The 12,542-nt window shown below is 38.7% G+C and overlaps 1 protein-coding gene across 4 annotated transcripts in view; it reads left to right on the top strand.

Moving 5' to 3' along the window:
• Positions 1–4,092: 4,092 nt before the first annotated feature.
• LOC114457445 (protein EFR3 homolog B) overlaps positions 4,093–12,542 on the top strand; it is a 36,624-nt gene continuing 28,174 nt past the window's right edge. The window contains exons 1-2 of one of the 4 annotated variants that reach the window (XM_028439247.1): positions 4,093–4,319; positions 5,071–5,211. In XM_028439247.1, the coding sequence (XP_028295048.1) occupies positions 5,205–5,211 (7 nt within the window). In that variant the 5' untranslated portion in view covers positions 4,093–4,319; positions 5,071–5,204. Of the gene's footprint in view, positions 4,320–5,070; positions 5,212–7,595; positions 7,663–12,542 lie in introns of those variants that run through there. The other 3 variants (XM_028439248.1, XM_028439246.1, XM_028439250.1) reach the window with 3 other exon arrangements.

Below are 12,542 nucleotides of genomic sequence, written 5' to 3' on the forward strand. Positions count from 1 at the left end.
CCATTTCTTATGAGTTGAACTCAGACATAAAACATTTTCTAGCAAGAAAAAAATACCTATTTCTCTAAAATATTGTTCACAAATCTGTCCAAATCTGTGTTAGTGATCATATCTCCTTTGTGAGATCATCCATCCCACCTCACATCAAGATGCTGATTAGACAGCATGATTATTGCCTCAATAAAAGGCCACCCTGAAATGTGCAGTTTTGCTTTATTGGGGGGTCAGAAAACCAGTCAGTATCTGGTATGACCATAATTTACCTCACGCACTGCAACACATCTCCTTCGTATAGAGTTGATCAGGTTGTTGATTGTGGCCTGTGGAATGTTGGTCCACTCCTCTTCAATGGCTGTACAAAGTTGCTGGATATTGGCAGGAACTGGAACACACTGTCGCATACGCCAATCCAGAGCATCCCAAACATGCTCAATGGGTGACATGTCCGGTGAGTATGCTGGCCATTCAAGAACTGGGATGTTTTCAGCTTCAAGGAATTGTGTACAAATCCTTGCAAAATGGGGCCGTGCATTATCATGCTGTAACATGAGGTGATGGTTGTGGATGAATGGCACAACAATGGGCCTCAGGATCTCATCACGGTATATTTGCTTTCAAAATACCATCAATAAAATGCTCATGTGTTCGTTGTCCATAACATACGCCTGCCCATACCATAACCCCACCTCCACCATGGGTCACTCCATCCACAACGTTGACATCAGCAAACCGCTCACCCACACAATGGTACACACGCTGTCTGCCATCTGACCTGAACAGTGAAAACCGGGATTCATCCTTGAAGACAACACCTCTCCAAAGTGCCAGACGCCATCGAATGTGAGCATTCAAGTCAGTTACGACGACGGATTGCAGTCAGGTGAAGACCCTGATGAGGACGAAGAGCATGCAGATGAGCTTCCCTGAGACGGTTTCTGACAGTTTGTGCAGAAATTCTTTGGTTATGCAAAGCGATTGTTGCAGCAGCTGTCCTGGTGGCTGGTCTCAGACCATCATGGAGGTGAACATGCTGGATGTGGAGGTCCTGGGCTGGTGTGGTTACATGTCTGTGGTTGTGAGGCCAGTTAGATGTACGTCCAAGTTCTCTGAAAACGCCTTTGGAGAGGGCACGAGCCCTCAGAACTTGCGACATCTGTGGCATTGTGCCGTGTGATTAAACTGAACATTTTTAGAGTGGCCTTTTATTGTGGCCAGCCCAAGGTACACCTGTGCAATAATCATGTTGTCTAATCAGCATCTTGATATGCCACACCTGTAAGGTGGGGTGAACATCTTTGAGTTCAGCTCATGAAAAATTGGATCAAAAACAAAAGTGTTGCGTTTATATTTTTGTTCAGTGTACTTACGCAAAACAAACCTGATTTCATGCACAGAACCAACTACAGTTTCCCACTTGATATTTTTCACCATGTACGTGGAGTACAGCAGCATTCGTTCTTTGTTGATCAGGTGTTGAAGTAGGTGCCGGAGTGCATTTGAAATTTTCTCAGTGAAAATATAAAACATAAATAATAACATATTCCATTCATTTACTTACGTGATTGTCAAGATCAGAGAGTCGCCGACCCTGAGCCTTGAGACCAGATTGCTAAAAATTGGGACGACTATACATGAATTTACATATTCATCCACATTGCCCCATTGTAAAATGCTTTACGTTTCTGTTAACAAATTGCCATAGATATGTGCATTTCAACCTTTTCTGCAATACTTTTTACAAAGCAGTGTATTATTAGGAGGACAGGTTGTAAGGAAATAGAGCAGACACACATAATTCACAAACTATTCTTACCTTACATGTCTTTTTTTCTTTTCATTAATACAGGCTTAAGCTATCTTAACACAGATTGTTCTAATATACCCAAATTAATTAAACCTGTTTAATCATTGTGTAAGTAACTTAAAAACGAATAAAAAAATGTACAATAGTAAACCAAGATATAGTAGAACTAAAGGGATCCTAATGCGTATAGCAGACCTCAGCGTACTGTCTATAATACTTCCTGCTAAGTTGATTGATCCAGTGGGCTTGGAACGGCATTAATTGTAAGCTGGTTAAAGTTTTTGAGTAAGCTCTCGACCCTCTTTGTCCTGTCTTCCCTAACCCCTTTACCTTTCTATTTACTCCCTCTCTCAGGTCTACTGGTTTCTCATCTTAAATCTTGAAATCTACCCCCTAATAAAGTCTAGCTTGCCCGTCTTTAGGGAGGAATGGTGACGGTCACAGTTATGCAAAAATAAAGTATGTGTTGTTTTTTGCAAGAATTAAATATGCGTAATTGTTGTAAAAAGATTTCACTACATGCAGTTTTAACCTATGACAACATACGCAGACGTGGGAAGTGAGACGTGCTTTGCTGAGTGTGTCCAGGAAATACATAAAGCTCTTAAGGCTGATCTAATGAGTCTCCATCTGTCCACACGTGACTATATGTCTTATACCTTTCTCGCTAATTACTGCGCATCTAAAAATAGCTGCTAAGTTTAAGGCAATTAGGCCATTAGGTTTGGAAAAAGTTCAACTCCTGCACTTTTATAATAACTTAACCAATTGCATAGGACAGAAAATATAAATTTGGCATTGGATTGGTTGAAGTGCCAATGAGCTTTCATTCACTTGTGGGAGGAGAAAAGCCGCAATAAGAAAAACCCCAGAATCTAAATTGGATTAAGGTTAATTGCTTTGGCTGCCCGCTGATAATTTGACTCTCACAAGTAGTGAAGCCCAAGCGAGCATCAGAAATAATCCTAAAGCCTGTGCACCTGCCAAAATTCTCACTTGATACCAGGCACACGGATCTATTTGTGCGTGCCAGAAAAGGTGCTGCATCAGCGTCTGTGATGAACTGCTGTATGGAAGCATTTACGCCACATTATTTCATCTCTGACAGGTTAATATACAGTAATACTTCCAGAGTTAACTCTATATTATGGTCATAATCTTCTTGCTTTGAATTCACCTTCAATATTCTATTTCCTGCGGGTGCTGCTGTAAATATAAAGGAGAAACTTCCATATGATTGTGGAAGCAGTTATTTATATTATTTCCCATGTCTACATTTGTTGTTATAGGTTGACACTACGGGCCTGCACTACAAAGATGGATTACCAGTTAGCGTGCTAGATTACAGGATGTATTCCTTGTGCGCTGTACTACGATGCTGGTTAACTTCATCATGGTAACTCACTCTGAACGGCTAACCCGTTTAAGCTTAAAGCTGATATCTGGAGTTTCTGAGAAATCTATGTTTATGTTGGATTCTTTTGAAATGTGAAAAATCACCTAACAAGTCTTTTACTATGGTCTACTGCCAGTGGCCATTCATATACATCAATGTATATAAGTCCCTCCTTCGTCCTATAGACCCCTATACAAATAAAAATGATCGCTGAGTGCTCCCAGCCAATAGGCTTCGACTTCCAGTTTTCAGACTGTCAATCAAAGTGAATGCGGAACTGTGCAACAAGGCCCTGCGTCACAACAGCAAACAGGTAAATGTGCGATGCAACCTTATGTTAAACAAAAAGTTAAACACTGGACAATCTAAATGTTAAATGTATAGCTTAAATCTAAATGTTACATCTAACTATAAATGTTAAATGTACATCTTAAATCTAAATGTTACATCTAACTATAAATGTTAAATTTACATCTTAAATCTAAATGTTAAATCTAAATGTAGATTTAAATGTTACATTTAACTATAAATGTTAAATGTAAAGCTTAAATGTAAATGTTAAATCTAAATCTAAATGTTACATTTAAAAACCTTAAATCTAAATCTAAATGTTATTTGCTGTAAATCTGGTCCAAAGTAAAATAAATAAAACAATTCACATACGTTTTTTAGACGTGGTTTGTCGCTAAATGTGGCATTGTTTATTTCAGCATGCCATGTGCACCCCATAGATGTGAGCCAGCCTGAGTTTGGCACATGGAGGCAGGAAATGAGACAAACCCAGCTTATCTAATTGTCAGTTCCACCATAATTATTTATTTGAGAAAAGCAGCTGCACAGTATTTGTAATCCTCATTTTTGATTTTGTAAATCACACCCATGATTGTTTGCACAGACATGATTCATTGAGGAATGTGTGACAGTGAACAGCAGGAGCAGTGCTTGGCTCTCTGTGGCTAAAGCTCAGGCTAAGCTGTGGATCACACTCCCAGTCCCCAGGCTGGTGGATGCTAACACCGCCTCACTCATGGCTACTGCTGTCCACTCGCTAGTCTTCACCAAAGGACGATTCTCTCTGACTCCCACACATTTTAGGACATTCATGTTCTTCGCCTAATGGTAAGAAGCTGTTTCTGACGTTGTAACGTTGTCAGATAGTAGATGTAAGGTATAGCTAGCATGCTATGCTGCTACTTCCAGTTTCTACTACAGCAATAGTGGTAATAACATGTACCCAACGTTATCGTGATGTTGGGTGAATATTATATTTTCAATGTATTCGGGTTTTTAATCACCATAAATCACGTTAAACTGTTATTCTAATCTTTTATATTCTTGTTTTCTTGACGTTGGTGCCGATCTGTGTTTTGGATCTTGTAGTTTCTAGGCTAAACGGTGATCTGCTTCCGACTAATTTATAGGTTGCTGTTCGATACATAAAACCATTTAAAACAAATGGACTCGTAGTTGTTGCTTTTAAATCTTATTTGGGTCAAGTTTTAGTTTTGGGTCTTTTGTAAGAATTTGTCGTGTTTGGTTGGAATGTACACCTCTGGTTCTGCTCTAAGCAGGAAGCTAGCAGGTTGATTTACAAAAAAAAAAAAAAAAAAAAAAATTCCTTTTCCAACCAATGTTTTTGACATTCTACTATAATGTCGTTTAACTAAAATAGTTTCCGTAATTTTAGACTTTATTTACATTAAATAAATGATAAAGAAACGTTTCGAAATACGGAAGATGACCAACGAATAGCATTGTAACTAGTAGATCGGATACACTGTTAAATGCCACTTTGACTTTCGATGCTGAAATTTTACTGAACATTTCACGTGTTTTTTTTCTTCTGATAAATGATGCTTTTTATTCCCAGCAGGCCAAAAACAATCCAGATTGTTTCCTGATTTGTGACCGACCGGTCGATTTACATTCCCGCACTGAGGAGCCTCCCATCACTGGGCTGTTTGGTTCCGGAGGAGTGGCGCCTCCTTGTGACTAAAGTCCAATATGACAGGTAAGATAATACACTTCAAATAGGATTTGAGCCTAAAATCTATCTTTTTATGCCTTTCTCATCATGGTCAAACATAGTTGGCTCAAAGCATGTGGAAATGTACACATTCATCATTACACAAGGTAGTCAGTCAATTGTTGGGCTAATACACTGAGATTAAATATCTGGCACTTTTATAATCAATCGGTTCACTGCATCAAATCTACTGCGCATGTTTTTAGATGATATAAACCAAATGTTTACAGTAAAAATGGTGAATGAGCACCACAGACTGGTTGTTTACTCAATTTCAACAGCTGACAAATATAAAGAAGGACGTGTCTATTGATATGGGAACGTATCAATAGCCCCCGGGACGATGGGTACGTTTTCCGTGTTTTTACCGTGTCAGGATGGCTGAGTGGTCTAAGGCGCCTGACTCAATGATTCTTCCTTCCGCTGCCGTGGGTTTGAATCCCACTTTTGTCATATATATTTTTTCATTTTAACATATTTAACGCGGCAAATTCCACCTTCAAAAAGACATATACGAAAAACATAAAATTTTTTAAAGGTATTTCCTGGGATATATAAAAGGGTTGGCAGGGTAGCTAAAAATAAATATGAGCTAAAATTAAAATGACGGAACTTTAAGTCACGTGGTGCACCTATCACGTCACCTAAACTGGCCAATGAGGGGCGCTGCCACGGCCCATAAAGAAATATGCTCCACCTTTTTATTTAGATTTTATAACCTATAATGGTTACTTCAGTGCATAGTTTTGCTAATCCTTCAAGTTATATTTCAGTGTGTGTGGGTCATGGTTCAGTTAAAGGAGAGTCACCGGTTTGAATCCAACCTGGGTCTTCACTATAGGATGTTGAGCAAGTCCCTTAGCCCATAGTTTTGTATTTTTGGTAGGTGACTATCAATGCTTAAACATACTTGGGTGGACCCCGCGCACAACGGACTCGGCGCGGACTGTCCACTTTCCTGAGAGCTTACATACTTGGGTAGTTTCCATTAAAATCCTACATGTCCCATAATCCTCTCCTCTAAGCTCGTGTTCATCTCTCCTCCGCTGTTTCACCAGGAGGGTGAAATGAAGGTCAATGTTACATTTAATGCGGGTCGATACAATGGCGAGCAGTGTTTTGTGTGACACCAACTACCCGGCGAAGTCGGCGCGGTAGTAAAATCTGAGCTTTGCATTTAATTGACCCGGACTCCGCTTTGCGGGTGTCCGCCCGAGTATGTTTGAGCCTTTAAGGGTGTAAGAAAAAATCGATTCAGCGATGTATCGCGATATTTCACCACGCGATTATCGTATCAATCCCAGAAATTTCCATACCACTTTGTTTTTGATATTGGTACTTGAAATACAGTTAATTTCCATTTACTTGTTCTCGTGAGTTAAAAAAAAAAATGAAATCAATTGTATTTCATACTATTTTGTACCTGTAAAGGTGAAATTTGTTCTTTATATCACAATGAATATGGTATTGTTTAGTATCGCGATCAGATTCATGGCAATGCACACCCCTAGTGACTATACTAAACAAACATCTTAATTCATGGGTTATTAGGACTAAAGTTACAAAAGGTAGCGTTTTCCTAATGCAATTGAGTTTTTTAGTTTTAAATGCTTGTCTGAGAGAAAAGTATTGCATTCCAAGAGATAAATCAATCAAAAAGCTACTAAAAAAGTATATGGATTATTGTGATTATAATGCAATTATCTGTTAATAGAGCGTGAGTTGTTTTGTGCATGTGCAGCTTTCTGAGTCTTTAGTAAAGTGTGTGAAGAAGAAACTTACTCAGATCTTTCAGTGAAAAGTTTAGGCCGCTGTAGTTTCTGCTGACATCAATGGCTACATTCCTTGGACTTGTATCTCACTGAATGGTTGTCCCACAGCCGGTGCCCCTCTCTCCTCCCTGTTGCTCTCTGTCCTCACTGCTTGTCCAGATAGTGAGGCCCATTGTGTCGGCGAGATGTTTATTAATGAGACATGCATAGAGAGAGAGAGAGAGAGTGCAGAGCTGCTATTGAGGGACTAATCGGTAATCTCTTGGTTAATGCGGACAACCTACCGGCGTACTCATAGGAATATGAAGAACCCTGGAGGTAGTGACCCAGTGATGGGTGTAAGTAAGGAATTCAATTGAACTTGGGATGTTTGGATCAGTTTGGAGGTTTTTATAGCTGTTGTGGGCCTGACTGGAAAAGGTAAAAGGTTGTGTAGATGTTTGCTGTTTTTAATCAGCTGATTCACTTGGTGGGAAGTACAATTTTTCACTACAAATTTGCAGATTTTTGAATCTGTTAAGCTTTGATTAGGAAGGTGGTTGTGTGGCGTTTGTGTGTGCGTGGTTTTTTCCGCCTGCCATGCCCTTGCCTGCGCCTGATGTCCCAGCTTCTCAGAGGCTGGCACTGGATTGCCGTACCCTTCTGGACCATCGCGTTGGAAAGGGTGAGTGACAACAGCAGCCTCTCTGTTTTCACCCTTGTGAAGTTTCTTTCTTCTACGTCATGGTGGTATAGCTCAGACTTTGCATTCTTCAAAGTCATAGTTCACCAATTTCACAGTTTGGACCAATGTTAGTACAAAAGGTGCTGTTGAATTGTGTCATATCAAAGGTAACATTCGATTATTTTTAATCTTAGATTGCTGTGTTAGCTTTAATAAATGAACCTATTATCACTATACCTCTAATACAAACAACATGGAAAAAAGTTTAACTTTTTTGGAAAACAACAATAATTTTGTTGGGTTATGCCGGTCTCCATATTTACTTAAATGTTCATTATTTCTATATATTGTCCCTTTTAATAATATACTAAAATAACTGGAAGACAGGTAAGCTAGCAAGGGAATGATTTAAGGTATTCTTTAAATGTAAGTTCCGTGGTCAGCTTATATTTCTGCCTAACTAAGATTAATTTGCCTTCGTCTTCAATTCATTGATCCGTTCTTCAAGTAAGCACATTTCCCTTCTTTGTTTAATCAAAGGCACCTCAGCGCTTTTAGCAATTACAAAATAGACCAAATTTAAGGCACTAGTAAATACCTATTAGTCCAGGTATAAATTTCATGTTACTAAAATAAATGTATTAGTTGTATATATCATAATAATAAGTTTGATTTATAATGCACTTTATCGATGTCGATCTGTTTTCCTGACGATTAAATTACAAAAATGTGTATGGAAATGAAAAAAATATTAATTTCCGGTAGGAATTATTTAATATACACTCCCACATTGAACCTGGTTGAGCTTATATTAGGGTATATCCTCCAGTCATTGAGGATTAGTGTACAGGAGATAAAACACAATCTATCTGTTAGTCTATCAATCAATCAATCTTCACACACTTACCCTTTTAGTTGTGCAGAGAAACTGATACTGTTACTCAGATTGTAATTAGGGGGTCACCCATCAATGGAGGGCTTTATCTATTATTTTGCTGCAAGTTTTTCAGCTTTTGAAAGCACTTAGGCAAGGCAAGGCAAGGCAAATTTATTTATATAGCGCATTTCATACTCAAGGCAACTCAATGTGCTTTACATGATAAAACATTCAATTGTTTAAAATCAATAAGAACATTTAAATCAATAAGAACATTTAAAATCATCAGTAAAATCAATTAAAATCATCAGTAAAATCATCATTACATCAACAACATGACAAAAAATCTCTCTCTCAATCATATGCAGTAGAGAAAAAAAGTGCCTTTAACTTTGATTTAAAAATGTTCACATTGGATGCTGACTTCAGCTCCGCTGGCAGTTTGTTCCACTTCTTTGCAGCATAACAACTAAAAGCAGCATCACCATGTTTACTGTGAACTCTGGGCTCCACTATCTGATCTGTGTCCATAGATCTGAGAGACCTGCTGGGTTCATACCTGACTAACATGTCACTGATGTATTCTGGACCAAACCCATTCACAGATTTATACACCAGCAGCAGAACTTTAAAGTCTATTCTGAGGCTGACTGGGAGCCAGTGTAAAGACTTTAAAACTGGAGTAATGTGCTCTGACCTCTTTGTTCTGGTTAAGACCCGAGCTGCAGCGTTCTGAACCAGCTGTAGCTGTTTGATGCTCTTTTGGGGGATTCCTGTCAGAAGACCATTACAATAGTCCAGTCTGCTGGAGATAAAAGCATGGACCAGTTTCTCCTGGTCTTTCTGAGCCATTAAACCTTTCACTCTGGAGATGTTCTTTAGGTGGTAGAAGGCTGTTTTTGTGATAGATTTGATCTGACTGCTGAATGTAAGATCTGAGTCAATCAGAACACCAAGGTTTTTGACTTGGTCTTTAGCTTTTAAAGATCGAGACTCAAGATAATTGCTGACAGCAGTCCTCTTTTCCTTGTTACCAAAGACAATCACCTCCGTCTTGTCATGGTTTAGTTGAAGGAAGTTTTCACTCATCCAGCAGTTTACTTTTTCTAAACAGTCACACAACACCTCAATGGGACCATGGTCATCTGGGTTCAGTGATAGATATAGTTGTGTGTCATCTGCATAGCTCTGATAATCAACCTTACAGTTCTGTAAAATTTGTCCTAAAGGAAGCATGTAAAGGTTAAACAGAAGGGGTCCAAGAACAGATCCCTGAGGAACCCCACAGGACATTGGTAATCTGTCAGATTCAAAGTTTCCAATGCTTACAAAATAGCTTCGCTCCTCCAAGTATGACTTAAACCATTGCATTACTTTTCCATTTAGTCCAACCCATGTTTGCAATCTGTGCAACAAAATTGTATGATCTACAGTGTCAAATGCAGCACTTAGATCCAACAGAATGAGAACAGATACTTTTCCTGAATCAGTGTTCAACCTTATGTCATTGATCACTTTGATAAGAGCAGTTTCAGTGCTGTGATGAGAACGAAAACCTGACTGAAATTTATCAAATATTTTGTTGAATGTTAAGAATTGACTCAGTTGGTTGAAGACCACCTTCTCAATGATCTTGGCCATGAATGGAAGGTTGCTGATTGGTCTATAGTTAGCCAGTATAGAGGCATCCAGTGTTCTCTTTTTTAACAGCGGTTTCACAGCAGCTACTTTCAGGGATTTTGGTACGGTGCCTGATTGGAATGAGCAGTTAATTATCTGACACAAATCAGTGACAATTGACTTTACAACAGTTTTAAAGAAGTTTGAGGGTATTGTGTCAAGGCAACACGTTGATGGATTCAGCTGCTGAACAGTCTCCTCTATTGTTTTTGGGTTCACTGTAATAAACTCTAACATTGTAGTTGACTCATCCCTCAGTGGTTGAAGCTGTTCAAACTTTTTGTGATTTTGCTGGTTTGTTCTGATGTTTGACCTTATTGATTGTATTTTTTCATTGAAATATACAGCAAATTCATTGCATTTTCCAGCTGACAGTAATTCAGGGGCTATCTGATCTGGGGGGGTTGTGAGCTTTTCAATTACAGAAAACAACATGCGAGAGTTGTTGACATTTTTGGCAATAATTTCAGAAAAGTATTGCTGCCTTGCTTTGAACAAGCCATCATTGAATTTTCGCAGACTTATTTTGTACAGTTCTAGATGAATTTGGAGTTTTGTTGATCTCCATTTACGCTCAGCTCTTCTACAGTCAGATTTCAAATTCTGCATTATCTCAGTCCTCCTCCAAGGTGTTTTCTGTGTGTTTGGTTTTCTCTTAGTTTTGATTGGAGCCACCACATCTATGACATTACAGACGTTTCTATTATACTCATCCAGAAGATCATCAACTGTCTCAGCACTCAATGTTGGTGTCATTGCTATGGCTTCCATAAACTGTGCACTTGTGTTCTCATTTATGTACCTTTTCTTTAAACACACATAACTAGGGGGAACAGATGTTACAGTCTCTAGGTCAAAAAGACACAGAAATGATCAGATAGAGCTAAGTCTCTTACATCAACAGCAGAGATATCAACACCTTTAGAGATAACCAGATCCAAAGTGTGACCTTGAGTGTGTGTCGGACCAGTCACATGTTGTGTAAGACCAAAAGTATCCATTAAAGCATACAGTTCTTTGGCAGTATTGTCCATGTTATTGTCTACATGAATATTTAAGTCACCTGTTATTATTAAAAAGTTGAATTCAGTGCATACAACTGACAGCAGTTCAGCAAACTCATCCATGAATTCTCCAGAATATTTTGGGGGTCTATAAACGACTAAAAACAGAACTCTTGAATCACCCTTCAGTAAGAATGACATATATTCAAAGGAGATAAAATCACCAAATGTTATTTCTTTGCACTGAAATATTGATTTAAAAATGGCAGCAACTCCACCACCTTTCCTGCAAGTACGACACTTATTTAAATAAATAAAGTCTTGTGGTGCACTTTCATTGAGAATAGTATTACTGATACCATCATTCAACCATGTTTCATTGAGAAATAAAAAGTCCAAGTGATGTGTCAAAATAAAATCATTAATTATTAGTGACTTGTTAACAAGAGATCTAACATTAAGAAGAGCTAAGTTTAAAGACTTTACTGGAGACACTGGTGGACTTTTTGGATGACATGTTATAGGAGTCAAATTTTTATCTCTATAAAGCTTTTTGCTTTTCTTTAATTTCACAATTTTACCTGTGTTACCTGTCACCACAGGAATTAAAGAAGCTGCATTAACTTCATAGGGCCCTGACTTTTTCTGGTTGTTCCTAAAAATAGAGCTATTGCAGTCTGGACCCAGCACACATCAGGCCTGTGTCGCTCTAAGTTGAACACAGCTGGCCTGAGGAGAAGAGTGATCCTGAGCCTGGTATCGTCGAGGAGGGATGGGTGGTGCAGATTGACCATGGTGGGGTAAAGGGTGGGGTGTTAGTCTTGTGCCAGCCAGAACCAGCTCGTTCATCTGGGCAGTTAAATCCAAGAAGGCAGGGGTAGGAGAGAAGCTGGATGAGGTGGAAGTAGGTGAATTAGTTATGATATTTTTGTCCTCAGAAGTAGCAACCACTAAACAAAAGTTATTTATAGTGGAGTGCAGATGGTTTGTGCAGAAATTACACTTTCACATAAAATGGTTGGAAGTGATGCTCCTGGACTTCTGTTGAAATATTCTGTTTTGGCTAATTATGGCCAAATGAGTATGTGTTTGAAGGTTGGATGTACAAATAGGTGTACATAGTACAGGCGTGCAAAGTAAAATAGCGTGTGCGATTTCCCTGGTTTAATTCTATGGGATATGCGCATGATAAATTAATAAATGAAGTTTGTACTAATGCGGCGGTTTGGGTAGAATCTGATAAGAGACATACAAATCAAACTATTTATTTAGCATTTAACATTTCATGGGCCGGCACTCTCACACGCATGTGCGTGTGT

The sequence above is a fragment of the Gouania willdenowi genome, chromosome 24 (genome assembly GCF_900634775.1).
Source record: "Gouania willdenowi chromosome 24, fGouWil2.1, whole genome shotgun sequence".
Taxonomy (NCBI): Eukaryota; Metazoa; Chordata; class Actinopteri; order Blenniiformes; family Gobiesocidae; genus Gouania; species Gouania willdenowi.